Source organism: Nelusetta ayraudi, unplaced genomic scaffold, assembly GCF_046127955.1.
Source record: "Nelusetta ayraudi isolate G7.1 ecotype Tasmania unplaced genomic scaffold, CSIRO-AGI_Nayr_v1 ptg000016l, whole genome shotgun sequence".
NCBI classification, from domain to species: Eukaryota; Metazoa; Chordata; class Actinopteri; order Tetraodontiformes; family Monacanthidae; genus Nelusetta; species Nelusetta ayraudi.
This window is the reverse complement of record NW_027466066.1, coordinates 1,207,501-1,221,269: the sequence shown is the minus strand read 5'-3', so window position 1 is coordinate 1,221,269 and position 13,769 is coordinate 1,207,501. Positions and strand designations below refer to the sequence as shown.

The 13,769-nt window shown below is 46.3% G+C and overlaps 1 protein-coding gene across 1 annotated transcript in view; it reads left to right on the top strand.

Moving 5' to 3' along the window:
- The window catches only part of LOC142886650 (carbonic anhydrase-related protein 10-like), a 90,202-nt gene that overhangs the window by 65,557 nt on the left and 10,876 nt on the right, over positions 1–13,769 (top strand). The window contains exons 4-7 of the mRNA XM_076023701.1: positions 3,047–3,232; positions 6,094–6,189; positions 6,717–6,789; positions 11,153–11,307. Coding sequence (XP_075879816.1) covers positions 3,047–3,232; positions 6,094–6,189; positions 6,717–6,789; positions 11,153–11,307 — 510 coding nt within the window. The remainder of the gene's footprint in view (positions 1–3,046; positions 3,233–6,093; positions 6,190–6,716; positions 6,790–11,152; positions 11,308–13,769) is intronic.

Sequence of the window (13,769 nt, the reverse complement as noted above, 5' to 3'; positions counted from 1 at the left end):
TAGCTTCAAATCTGATAGAGTGCAGAGTTGTTCCAGCAGGGGGCATGTCAGGAGACGCTATCTGTTTTTATGATTCATTGTCGTTCGGTGTCATTTAAAGATTACAGTTTGACGCAGGTGACTTTTTTCAGACACCACAAGGTCTGTGTCTGTTGACGGGGGAATGCCGACGCCTGCATTACAACTGTCTGGAGGTTCCTTTTAAACCACTTCACATGGCACAGTTGCACTTGACTTCTAAGGAAGACGGTCAGTTCGACTGGTTGGCTTCAGTAACGTCGCATCGGCCCTGCAGCTCTCCGAGCTGCGTCTGAAGTCGGCCCACTTCTCAACTTGTTGTCAGAGAAGGAAGTGCGGGAAGTTTTGTGTACATCTCAACGTGAACCCTCAGAAGGGATGCACGGTGGCCGAGTCTTTCAACCCCCTTCTCCGCTGCTATTTTAGTTTGTCAGCACGAGGCAACGGAAACCTAATACTTGAGAAGTGTTTAGACTGAAAAGATTATAGTGGGAGTAAAGGGGGAAAAAAACATCCTCAGTTCGAGTAAACGGCATAGTAACTCCGGTCCTTAACTGAATTCATGCATAATGGATGTCAGCATTGCTCGCATTGTTTAAAATGAGACTCATTATTGATGAATGAAGGCAAGAGCTGCATGTTTGCTTCTTCCACTTCTCCCTGTTTAATTAGGCGGATGATCAAACACGGATGCAAACCCCCCCGCCCCCCCCCTCACACGTTACCGACTAAGCATTTTCAGCGCAAGGAGACGGAAGCGCCGTGTGTTAGCTGATGATTATACTTGATTTGCCAGTTGCAGATCTAAAATTTGCTAATCTACAGTCCACCAGATCAGCGGGCAACTTTGCAACCGTAAAGATGCGCCAAGCCTTAATTAAATCTGTATGTTTTTGAGTCTGCCTTTTTTTTTTGTAACTGTTTTATTGTCGTGCAATTATCCTTTTATATTTTTGAAAATAAAACTCAAGACCCTGATACTATTTCACCGTCTCTAAAGCTCTGCACACTTGTATATTAATGTACTGATCGTTTAATAATTACACCACTGACAAGTTTCAGGTTTGATTTTCATCCTGTTTTCACAAGACTGCCAGGGCTGAGAACCTTCTCCCTTAATGTGCACGCAGGAAGTTAACACAGTGTCACACACATAAAATGCATCATGGATATGGTTTCCATGCAGGCCAAGAGCATTAATGATTAATGTGATGCTAGGCGCTTCTGTTAGAAGAGCAGCCAACATGAGCTGCAGAAAACAGCCGTCAAAGACTTTAATTGTGGAATTAATTGAGGAATTAATTTACAAAACTAAATAATGATATGATAATTAGCAGGATTTTTTTTTCCTTTTTCCAAAGAATCAAAAGGAGATGCGAGATTCCTTGGAGCTCACTGTGAGGCCCTTAACGAGCCGCTTATGTTGTGTCATTTAAGTGCTGCTCACATAAATAACCTACTTGGTACCAAAATGGACAAGTTGATATGATCCATAATTCATACTTCCTTCACTGTCGTTAATGATACGATGCTGGTGATGTTCCTCCTCCTTTTAACCCTCGCAATAAAAGAAAGGCAAAAATGATACTCAAATCATTTACCTGCAGATCTTGCACATAGTCTGCAGTCAGTGTGCACGGACAACTCCGGACAGCGGCTGCCACTGGCTAACCAATATGTTGTAGGGTTTGTTTTTTTTCGTCGACCTTATATACCACCCCACCATGAGGCTGATACCCAGAGCGAGGAAGTGAAGCGGCGGCAAGTGTCCTCTTCTTTTATAAGTAGGCTGACACAGTCCTCTGACTAAAGTCTCCATAAAGGAGGGGAGGGGGTGAAAAAAGCTGTTGCAGCAGGTCACAGCTCATCCTTTTCTTTCCACTCGGGATCTGTTGGGAAGGAAAAAGCTGCCGCACCCTTGTAATTGGCCATGGTTCTTCCAGGCCCAGAAGAAATTGAATTACTTATTTGGAAAAATAAAAAAGCGTGCACATGGTAAACAGCCCTTTGAATGAGAGCCCCCTGTTGGGTAGGGCATACTTAACATAATTGTAACAATACTCAAATTAGCCCTTTTGAATCATTTAGTATAGATGTACAAAATGGCAGACACAGCAATATTTTGTATTGAATATTTTATTGTATGGGACATGGCTATCCGCTGAGAATTGATCTTCCTCCCTGCCTTTTTCAAACACAGAGTGGCCACAATAGCTAAAACAGCTCACAGATCTGAGAAAATGAGGACTTTACCCACTAATATCTATTAATAGCTTACAAATGTCTTATATAAACGATCATTATTATTTATATTAATTTTATGGTTATTTTAACAAAACAGTGGCTTTAATTCTGAAATCTGGCGCAGCCATTTTGCGACGCTCCCATCGAAAGTGCCTCCGGTCACAAATGGCCACCTAGAACCAATCAACTTCCTTTAAGACACGAGAAAGACAAGAAAAACACAGGAAGTGACAGGAAGCTGACGAGATCAGCGCGGGTGTTCCGGTAGGGACAGTTCTGATGAGGGCTGGGTGGTAATTTCCATGCATTAGAAGATGTCTCTTGCCCGTGGGAGGGGTGGCTTTGGCAAGAGTTGAGTGAAACACGGCCACGCATGCAGCTCGGGAACCCTCAAGCTTGTTGCCATGTGACTGTAGTGGCAGGGGGAAATTGACTGGTCTACTTTGAATGTGACAGACAGAAGATTCGTCCTATCACGTCGCAATGCTTTTCGCTACAGAATCCCGCGCTTCTGCTGCATTTTTGAACAGAAAATAACAATAAAGCAACAGATTAGTGCACTTTGTGTCCTTTTTTTTCTTATTGTGTTGCAAAGTGTGGACTGAAAAGAATACACTGAGGTGTTTTAATTGCTGTGCCCTTTGCCAGTGAAGCTGCGGCCTCCCTTTCACCTTCTCTCTCACATCCTCCCACCTCCGAAGTCCAAGGCCAAACCGTGTGTCGCAATCAACAAGGACGCTTGCCGCTTGTATGATACTGCTGCACTTTTGTGTTTCCGCCCTAGATGGGAGGCACCATGTACAACACGGGGAAGCACGTGTCGCTGCGGCCGGACAAAGCCCACCTGGTGAACATCTCCGGCGGCCCCCTGGGCTACAGCTACAGGCTGGAGGAGGTGCGCCTCCACTTCGGGAGCGAGGACGACCAGGGTTCGGAGCACCTCCTCAACGGACAGGGCTTCCCCGGAGAGGTAAGAGACACGGCTGAAAGAGCTCAAGAGGATTAGGCCCACAAGAAGAGGGGGGGAAAAAATGTTTTTTTCCAAGTTTCCAATTCGAGAGTTGAAAAGATGAAATTTCGTGAATAAAATTGAACTTTTGCAATTAATGTCAACGTGAAGAATAATCGAGAATAAAGTCGAAAGGCTCTGCGCGCAAGTGTAGTGGAGTACTTCCGTTTTCGCCAGTTTCCTGATTACTCCACTTTAATTGCGTCTACTTAATTCATGAAATTTCTACTTTATTCCTGAAATTTCGTCGTCTTTTTTACGTCGACTTTTTTCACGATTTGTTTTTTTACTTTATTCACGAAATTTCAACTTAAAACTCAAAATGAAAACTTAAATTAAAAAAATATCCTTCCTGTAATATTTTTTGCTCTTCTTGTGGCCCTAATTGTCTTCTGTACATGCCAGGCTAAGAGGGGCTGAGGGGAGGGGAAAAAAAAAAAAAAAGGTAACACTCCCTGGCTGCGTGCACGGAGACAGATGGCCACACGCACGTACGCCGCCATCAAGAAAAGACGGATAACCGGAGCCGCCGGTTCTAACCGGCAGGTCAAGTAATTGCTTGTGACAGACAATGTGAAGCTCATTATGATTAATGAACGGTGAACGGGTTGGTTATAAAGGCGCACGGCAAACAGAAAAATGCACACCAGACGCAAGAAGAAGAAGAAGAAGAAGAAGAAAAAGAAATCCTAGCGAGTTATTCTGGAACTGTCATCTTCCATTAAGAGTCAAACCTTTCACATCGGGAGTCGCCGCCTCCCGACCCCACAGCTCGTTATCACCTGGAAAATGAGGCTCGGCTCGACGGCGCCGAGAAAAGTGTTTACTTTTGTTTCCTGCAGTTGTGAGGCTCTCCCGCGCTTGATGGCGACGCCGCCTCCGTGCGGTAATCCCGGCCCGTCCCGAGAGACGCCGAGGAAAGTTAAAAGGGAGATGTAAACGTTTGAGACGCTTCCTCTTCCTTTTTAATCAGCGCCGGGTTTGTGCATGCACATTAGTCAGAGATAATGCACTGGGGCCGCACCTGCTTACACACAAGCCAGCGCGCACGCACAGACAAACACACACACACAGAGGCACTCGGGTGGGAAGAAAACCACTCGGGAGCACTCAGCGGAAATCGACGCTAGCGCTCTAGCGCCCCCACAGGCCGGTCCGGCGAACTGAATCGGGCGTTTTGGATGCGCGTCCTGAATGCGTCCGAGCGCCGCCGCCTTCAGTCTGAGCGTCCGTTTAATTATTTATCGCATCACAGTAAACATGTTGTTGAACGTTGCAGCATCTTTGCACACTGTTGAAACTTTTTGATGCGCCGTTCTTTAAGTCCGCGGCGGAAAAGCCAAAAAAGCTAAACACTCTCCTCATTACTCTGGTCGCCCTGGGCGGTTTCCCCCCCCTTACTTTCATCTCTTCCGCCACATCCGTTCATCCACTCTTTCTCACCGCCGTCCATGTTACTGTGTCGGCGGCCACGTGAGGTTCTGCCGCAGTTTAGTTTCAGCTTTTAAAGGGGCTCTGTGCCAGTGATCCAGTGGTTAACCGAACCAACTCTCCAGGTGCAGCCTTTAAACTTCTCGTTCATTTAACCCAGCAGGCAAAAAGATGTTAAAGGTCCATTGTGTAAAATTTGACTTGATTTATGATTTTTATATTGGTAATTATTACTATATTAAGCTTACAATGGGCTCCAGAGATCCAATGTATAAAGCTTTGAAGGAAGCCCGCCTGACAGTGCCCTAAATGCGAAGTGGGCTTCCTTAAATACCAGGCTTCCTGAAATAAAGACTCAGTGTGCACCATTCAGTGACAACTAATGGCCAGGAAGCAAATTCCCTCCTTCTCTTCCTCAGCAGATCCACATTCTGGGCTGTCATAGAATCACAGTAGCACCATATAAGCCCGCCTCCTCAAAGAAAAAAATGAGAAGCAGCTCTTTATGTAAATGTAACGGGTTTTGATAGTGAATCAAAAATGCATGTTTGTTTTTTTGTCTAACTAAAAGAAAGTGCATATCCATATTCTTAATCTATTATATACCAATTGTGAAATGCTACTCTTTGGGCCTCTAAATATTTTATTAGAATTTATTAAATAAATCATAGGCTGCTCCAGGATGAGAAGAGTTATACGATGCTCCATTACCAAAATATGGGGGAAAAAATATCCATTTGTCAACACAAAATCTGTTTAGCCTGCAACCTATTGTCTCATAGGCATGGGGTTTGTACTTAATGTGCATCATTTCAACCATTGCAGGTAGGGCCCCTTGTGATGTGCACCAGCGACTTTTACAGTCCAGCATGCAGATCGTTTCAACCTGACATTTACTGGCTACTTTTCTGCCGCCTTCCTTTTGACTTGTAGCCTATCAGAGCAGCCAGTTTGCGAGGCCACTCTCCCAAAAAAAAAGACAGTTGCCTGTATCCAAGGCACGCTCGACGGTGAAAAAGAGACCCGACCGTCAGAGCGGCCCTGCGGTGCGGAGTCCTTCCAACTGAACGCCGCCTCGCTGGCTAGCACCGACGCGGTCTGGCTGCGGTCGCTCAACAACAAATTAGCGCTGGGCGAAGGGGAACATCGGCGAGTTTCAACAAACTGAGTTATCCTGCAACATTCTGAATGAAACAACTGTGTTTTCCTTTAAACGCTCCGGGTGGTTTGAAACACGGTGGGGGGGTGGGGAACAAACAAACAAAAGTTTCAGCAAATTCTAAGGGAGATCAATCAATGTAACAACTGACGGATGAACTGTTTTTATTCCTCGACAGTAACAAACATCCTCTCTTCCGTTGCCTGAGATCCTCTCTGTGCTTCCCGCTCAGGTCCAGCTGATCCATTACAACCAGGACCTGTACGCCAACTACACCGAGGCGGTCAAGAGTCCTCATGGCATCGCCGTGGTCTCCATCTTCATTAAGGTCGGTGCCAGTTCAGAGAGGAAAAACAAGTTGGGGAAAAAAAGGAGCTTCTGTTGTCGTTTTAACCCATTTGTGCCCTTCAGCTGGACGGACAGTCTGTCTCCGCTTCCTCCCCAGGCAGGAGCTGCCAATTCTGGTGGCGTCATTTGCAAAAAAAATTGAACATTCAGTTTTTCGCCTCAGTCATAAATCAGAAGATCAAGCGGGGGAGGTTTTATTACCCGAACCCTCACCCACCACCAGGGTGAACTCAAGGCTGTCTTCGCCACCCTTTGTAAATTCCGCCGTTCGGCTCATGGCTCTGACCTATAGTATATTGAAAAACGCAAGCTGCCACTAAATTGTTTTTATATTAGAGTTGTTTGTTTTTTTTGGCGGTAAAGGACAAAGAGGACCGTTTGAGTCCTCGGGCTACGTGTGCTTTTGTACTATGTGCGTGCGTGCGCGTGTGCGCGCACGTGTGCGTGTGTGTTTTGCTCGGCGGTTTGTGATGAATATTTGATCCCCCTCTTCTTGTCATCTTGCAGCTCTCTGAGAACTCCAACTCCTTCCTCAACCGCATGCTCAACAGAGACACCATCACGAGAATCAACTACAGACGTAAGACAGAAAGTGTTTTTTTCCCCTCACACGCAACATATATATTCTTGTGTCCCACGAGGTAGTTTGCAAAAAGGACTACCGGTATATTTGAACTGAAATATTAAGTACTCTTCAAGTATACATGTGTAGTTTATTTACATATCTAGAAGATATAAGATTGGCCTTAATTGAACCTTTTAATTATTGGCTTAAGTGTTTCACACACAACGGCTCAATGACTCAACGTCTTGATGTATTACACATTGGCGTTTGTTTCGGGAATATCCCCATGCTAGCCGTGAGTAGATGCTATTTTGGTTGTCGTTCTTCTGCATTTCTGGGTGGAGTGATTCGATGACGGTGATGATGATGCGACACAAAAAGATTTTTGCCTTGTTTGGAAAATCAGAGATGAATCAGCGACATGTTCATCAACTGCTCGGAAAGTCGCCTGCGACACGGCGGATTAACGAGAGCCGTAAATCTGCCGTCTGCCGCGTGACACTAAGAAGAAAAAAAAAGCACCGACTCGTAATGTCTGCAAAGGTTCTCGTAATGAACCATTCCGACGCGTGTCAAGGCAGTTTTTTTTGGGGGAGGTGGGGGGGTGGTTTTTTCCTGCGCGATTCCTTTGAGATAAAACCGGTGGGCGTGCGCGCACGTGCCGATCGGATGTCGCACGTCCTGGCGCCTGCAGACGGCTGCGGGGTGTAATTGAAGCGAAGGAAACACATTTTCTGGTGTTGCCGAATGTAAAGTCGGGGAATTGTCAGTGGGGGCCGTCCGCTGGGAACCGTGGACCACTTCACAAAATGGGATTGCTATAAATTCCGCGTGCGCCGTGATTTTCTCATTAGGGGGCCAACCGTGGCTAAAAAAAAAACAGGAGGTAAATAATCTTGACGTTCTAACCTCCCCTTCCGACTACCCCCCCCACCCCCTGTAAAATAGGCGCTCTCAATTGCGCTCTGCTCCACATAAACCAACGCACAACAACAGCAATCGCACACATGGGCGAGCGTCGCTCCTTCAGGAAGAATGCATCCTTAATTTCAGACAAATTAGCGCTACATCGCCGGAATGTGTTTTCCAACCTCCGCTGCGAAGATGCGAGGGCCTCTGGAGGATTCCTCGCCGGTAATGGGGCTAAACATAGCGGAGCTGCGCAGCCGTGCGCAGGCGAGCGCGCACGCTAACTTGTTTTTGTTGCTCATTGAGGACATTATCTCGCCTCACGTTAATTCCCTGTGGGACGCGCGCCAAATACAGGTCCCGACCTCAAAGCTGCAAGGGTGCAACCCCTGGGTAGCTGCGGTTCGAGGTTGAGCCCCTTTATATCGTGACGATACGAACTCAACGTGAGCCCCAATTAGTAAAACAACGCACGCGCGCACGCGCTCTCTCTACTCGCAACATATTTACTGTTTTTCCCAGGGAAAATTTCTCCTTCTAATTGGTCCCAATGTCTTGGATTTATATGCTGATGAAGTGTTTTAATAAACCACACACACACACACACACACACACACACACTCACTGCTGTGTTTCCACTGCCATGAGAAACATTCCCTTCATTCTCCGGGGCCCTACTAACCTTGCAGGGCCTCCTGGATCACTTAATGTTAAATTCTGAAATGCCGCACAGCCAAGCTCCACTATAATGTCTGTCTACGTATTATATATATATATATATATATATATATATATATATATATATATATATATATATATATATACATATATATACATATATATATATTTTAGTTATAGAAGAGCACTGTTAGCTAAAGACGTTAGCATGTATGCTGCAGCATGCCTCATAGATGCTTTGCTTAATGTATCCATCTGGCAAAGAGCCCACAGAAATCATACGAGGCACTTTGATGTAGTGCTATGCAGTGACACACGGCCGTCGGTCGAGCAAGAAATCATCCATCCATCTGTTTTCTATTGCCGCTCCTCCTGCACTCGGGATCGCAGGGGTCTGCTGGAGACTGTCCCAACTGGGCGAAGGCGGCATTGCAGCCTTCCGGTTGCCAGTTTGTCGAAGGGCCGCACAGAAAGACAAGCAACCGTTTGCACTCTCGCTCACACCTACGGCCAATTTAGATTTGCCCATTCGCCTCACGTGCACGATGTCTCTGGACCGTGGGAGGAAGCCGGAGTACCCAGGGAGAACAAACACAGCCACAGGGAGAACATGCAAGCGAGGACTATAAATACGTAAATGAATGCAAAAGAAAAGGAAGTAAATGCAAAAGAAGCGGCACCTGGAACAAAGTCGCTTTTGAGTCTGTTGCATGTGCTGCAGGCGGACGCCTATGTGCAATCCGAATTTGGTCTGACGGTAGCAATTCAACCAAGGCTCACCGAAGACAGGGTCGAGTTTGAAAGTTTGCCTAGCAACCTGTTCCTTTTCCGAAGGATGAACCGATCATACCAGCTGGAGGAATGAGAAGCAACGACACCTTCTTTGGCAACAAGACGAAACATTTTCGTTAACGAGCCGTCAACCTTGAAACTGCAGTTTGCAATGAAAATGCATCCGCTGAACTGGCTTTTTTTTTTTTTTTTTTTTTTTTTACAAACAGTATCTACCTTAGTCTTTTATATGTGTATCTGCACAGGACAGAGACTAAAAATCAAGTTGTCTACTTCAGTTTGGACTCATTTATGTTTTAAATGAGCCCTTGAATCACTGACGTGTTCACTACGGAGGTGAGAGCCAGTCGAGGGCTCATCAGCAAAATAGATGAGCAGCAAAGGACTCATTACACCTTGGGTTTTGGGATTGGTACTCATTTGTGTGCGGGGCAAAATTAAAGAGGCAAGTGGACACCCCCAGTGGCGACCCAGCAGTTAATTAAAGACCTCTCCCCCCCGCCGTGACCTCTCTGTTTAAAAGTCCATTAGGCCAGAAATACGAGCAGGGTTAAGAAATGTGTATCCACTTTAGCCTTTTCGCTTTAACGCGTGGTTAAATACATTTGAAAAGCTGGCAAGAAATCAATGAAAAGCCGGCGCGCACAAGGCCTCACCACACACAAGTGTGACAAAACCATTCGAGGCAAAGTGCTCATCGCAGCCCCCGCCCCAAGGCCTATAGGCAAACTGAAGCTGATCCAATTCTTGCCTGCACTGTGTCCAAAAGCTCATCCTTCACAATCTCCTCAAATGTTTTCGTCGGCAGAGAAAATAGCGCCGCGGGCCTGCAGTCACTTAATGACTTTGGAGGGAAGGTTTTTTATGGTGCAGGTACAAATCACCGGGTCCCTCTAAAACGCACCGAGATCCTCCCCGGAGTCGGAGATTGAAATAAAGCTTTTCACGAAACAACAATTGCACAATTAAAAATGGGGATTAATAAACTGATTAGGAAAAGAAAAAAAAAAGTTAATCCGTGAAAACGTTTAGAGGAATTTGAATGGATGAATGCGTACGTACGGTCATTAATTGTGTTCATCCATTGGTGTAATTTTAGAATAATCCTTTACAAAATCAAATTGTGAAGCGACAGTTTGAAAGACCCCATGCACGTGCACGCTGGAAACATCTGAACTCTGCAACACTGGATGCTGGGGGAGCGTCTTCTTGCTCTTGACCTTTCACCTCGTAGTCAGTAGAAGAATCTGAGTGGCGGTGAAAAACGAATTTGAGATGTGCTCGATGGGTGATCAAAACGGAAATCTGAGTTTTCCAGATGTTGGAAATGGTAGCAGTTTCACTAGAAGGGCATCGTATTTTCACAGTAAAGGCCAAAAAAGAATCTTGGAAATGTTTGTTTGTTTGATAAGATGAGAAGGTTTGGATGAACACCTCACGCTTCACTGCTCAGTCTAATGTTGCCCTTTGCAGCATTAGAAAGCCTTCAGCTGTTACCACCTGACTCAGGTTGCCCTCAACAACTGGTCTGCTTTGAATGAGATCGTCAAAGGGCTCCTCCAATCACCTTCCAACGTCTTTTTGTGTCCTTTTCTGGCTCCCATAGAGCCGATAGAGAATGTTTTCTGTTGTCCTCCTGATGGTTGCATGCAAAAACAGCATCATGGTTTTGGAAAAACACGAGGAGCTTCATAGTCATATTTGCCTAAAAATCTAATATTATCTTGACCTTAATTCCGAATGTGATGAAACCGAGCCGTCGACCTACAAATTATGCGACGTGACGGCAGCCCACAACGTGATTGTGAAAAAATGGGATTTGTGTTCGCGCAAAAGCGTGACACACGTCCGAAGAGACAGGGATTCACGTCTCCTCTCCTTCCCTCTGACACTGCGTTCCTGTCAGTGGGTTGGTACACAACGAACTTTCACACAACACACTGCGTGAGGTTAACACTCCCTCCGTGCCCATGCCTCTTCCTCTCCCCTCTCTCCCCAGACGATGCCTTCCTGCTGATGGGCCTGAACATCGGCGACCTTTACCCCGACACCACGCGCTACATCACTTACGAGGGCTCCATCACGGTCCCGCCGTGCTACGAGACCTCCACTTGGATTCTCATCAACAAGCCGGTCTACGTGACACAGATGCAGGTACCTGAGTGTGGGTTGAATAACTCTGGTCTTCAAAGTTCGGAAAAGAGTGTCTTAAAGGGCACCCATGATGCTTTTCCACTTTTCTGAGCTTTAAAAAACTGTTGCAATGTTGAACCCGACTCTGACTGAAGCGATCGTTTCAGCGTACATATTTTCTCTGCTAGGACAGTTTTTTGATACAAGTCAACAGTATGAAACGAAATCATTCTAAGCCCTATTAAAATGTCTCGCAAAAATACAAAACAAGAACACGGTCAGTACACAAAGTAAAATATATTTCCGGGGACACGGTAGGCACAAAAAACGTCCAGGGACCTTCGGTCCGCCTCGCAGCCATAACTCAGCCCGCGCTGGGTCTGTACGAAGCTGGATTAGCCGGTAAACAGCGGCTAAAGGGTGAAGCCTTCACGACGGTCAGTGTTTAAATTGTGCCGGTTTTGTAAAGTTTGCCGTTTACTCTTCACTCCCGCACCGGCAAACTGAGGAAGTGAGGCTCAGCAGCGACGAAGAGTGTTTTTAGAAAAGACTAAGAATAGAAGTCTTTGCGTACACCCGATATTGTTCTTGAGAGAGGAAGATGGGTGAGTTCAACACGACCATCCAGGACCTCAAATTTTACCCAGTGAAATTTCGCCAGCACTTTAGAATGTTCATCGGACAATTTGAAGGACTGCTCAACTGGCTCCATGTTTGCAGAGGGAGAGAACGAATTACTGAGAGCCAAACAGCTGCTAGCTACATGCCTGAGGCAAGGTCAGCACGTTGTAGACATGCCAACATCATTTTGATTGGTCAGATTGGTTTCGCCTCCTCAAAATTTGACACGAGCTGTTTCGCTACGTGGAAATTTCGCTCGGTGTCAGAGGTTGCATTGACTTCAAGAGTTTTTTTTGTTTTTTTTTAAATAACGATTTATTCGCCTCGCAAATTCGCGACAAGTGTTTAAGGACCTTTAAGGCATGGAAATCTCCTTTCAGTGAAATTCACCAGTTTGAAAACAAAACAGGTGACCCACATGAATCGTGTTGATCCGAAGAGAACTTTTTCTCCCCAATAATGTTGGCTAACGCAGCAGGAGAGATATGTCGCTATCGTAACAAGCCTGCGGTGAAAGACTAATTGTTAACGCAATTTGACTAGCGAAATGCATTAGCTAGCAAAAAAGAAACGCTGATTAACGATAGCGCTTCTTTTCTAATATCTCTACAACTCAAAATTGACGCTTTTAAATATGAAACATTCAAAAATATCACCTTTACAGGGGTGGGGTCACTTTTTTTTCACCCCTGGGCCGAATTTCATGCCTGTTTCTTAATGTGATCAAGCATCCTTGTAAGTTAATACAAACGCTGGATTAGACAGATTTAGATATAAAATGCAACTTCATCCATGTATCCAAGTGTGACTGACAAAGGTTTTGCAGCACCCTTGCAAAGTCAGCACTGATTTTCTGCTACTGTCTCTCACTGGTAACCGTGTGAATTCCAGCAGTCCCATCTTGAAAAGCTCCCATCTGAAAGACCTCTCCCGTCAGTCGTCAGGGACCTGCATGGTATGAGGAAAAACGAGTGTTGAGCCTTGACCTGGGGTTAACTCGCAGCAAAAACGGGAAGATGCAGCAAGTGTGTTCAAGCAGCTGTGGACAAAATCAGCCCCGTTGGACTGCAGCGGTGTACAGAACAGCTGGAAAACAAGTGCATTTATCGAAGGGCTTCACCTAGCTGGCAGCACAGTCGCATTAGTGGAACCGTAACCACCCTCTAAATTCTGACACCGCATCAATAAACAGCAAAGAGTGGCGGACGGAGACCACTCAATGCTAACGACAACATAGCGGGACGGCCGCCTAATCGCAATTTACAGGAGAGCGGAGCGGCGCAGAGGCGAGGCCAAGAGGGGGCGTCCTCCTCTCGCTGGCGCTGCTGTGCACTCACCTCGTCACTTGACATTGTCCACAAATCAGCCGCCTCGTTTGCAGCTCCCATTTACAAAGGCAAGCGCACCACAGGCGGCGGGCGTCCCTCCCCCTCCGCCTTTTAACTGGCCCCTCCCCCCAGAGGGTCACGGGTGCAGGCGACATCCCGAAGTTGAAGCCGAACGAAACGGACGTCCCGCGGGACGACGATGGCGGCGGACGCGAGGCCGCGCGGTGGCGGCGGCACCTGCGCACATCAAAGTGACAAACGCCCACTCGCGATCGCTTCGCGCCATTTGCTCTCTTTATTCACACCCACTCTCGCTCGCCCGTGCTTTGTTCTCTGCCAGTCTGTCATCCGTCGTCCAAGCTCGCGCTCCACCCCCCCACTTCCACTTCCTGCAGGACAGCGGTTCTCAGCTGCCCACATCAGTTTTTTCCCCCTCATAATGAAGTCAGAAAACATGCTTAACCTGCCTTCTATCGTTTCTAGTAAATAAATTATGAAAATCATTGATTTGAATTGTCTGTCCTGGTAAATAAA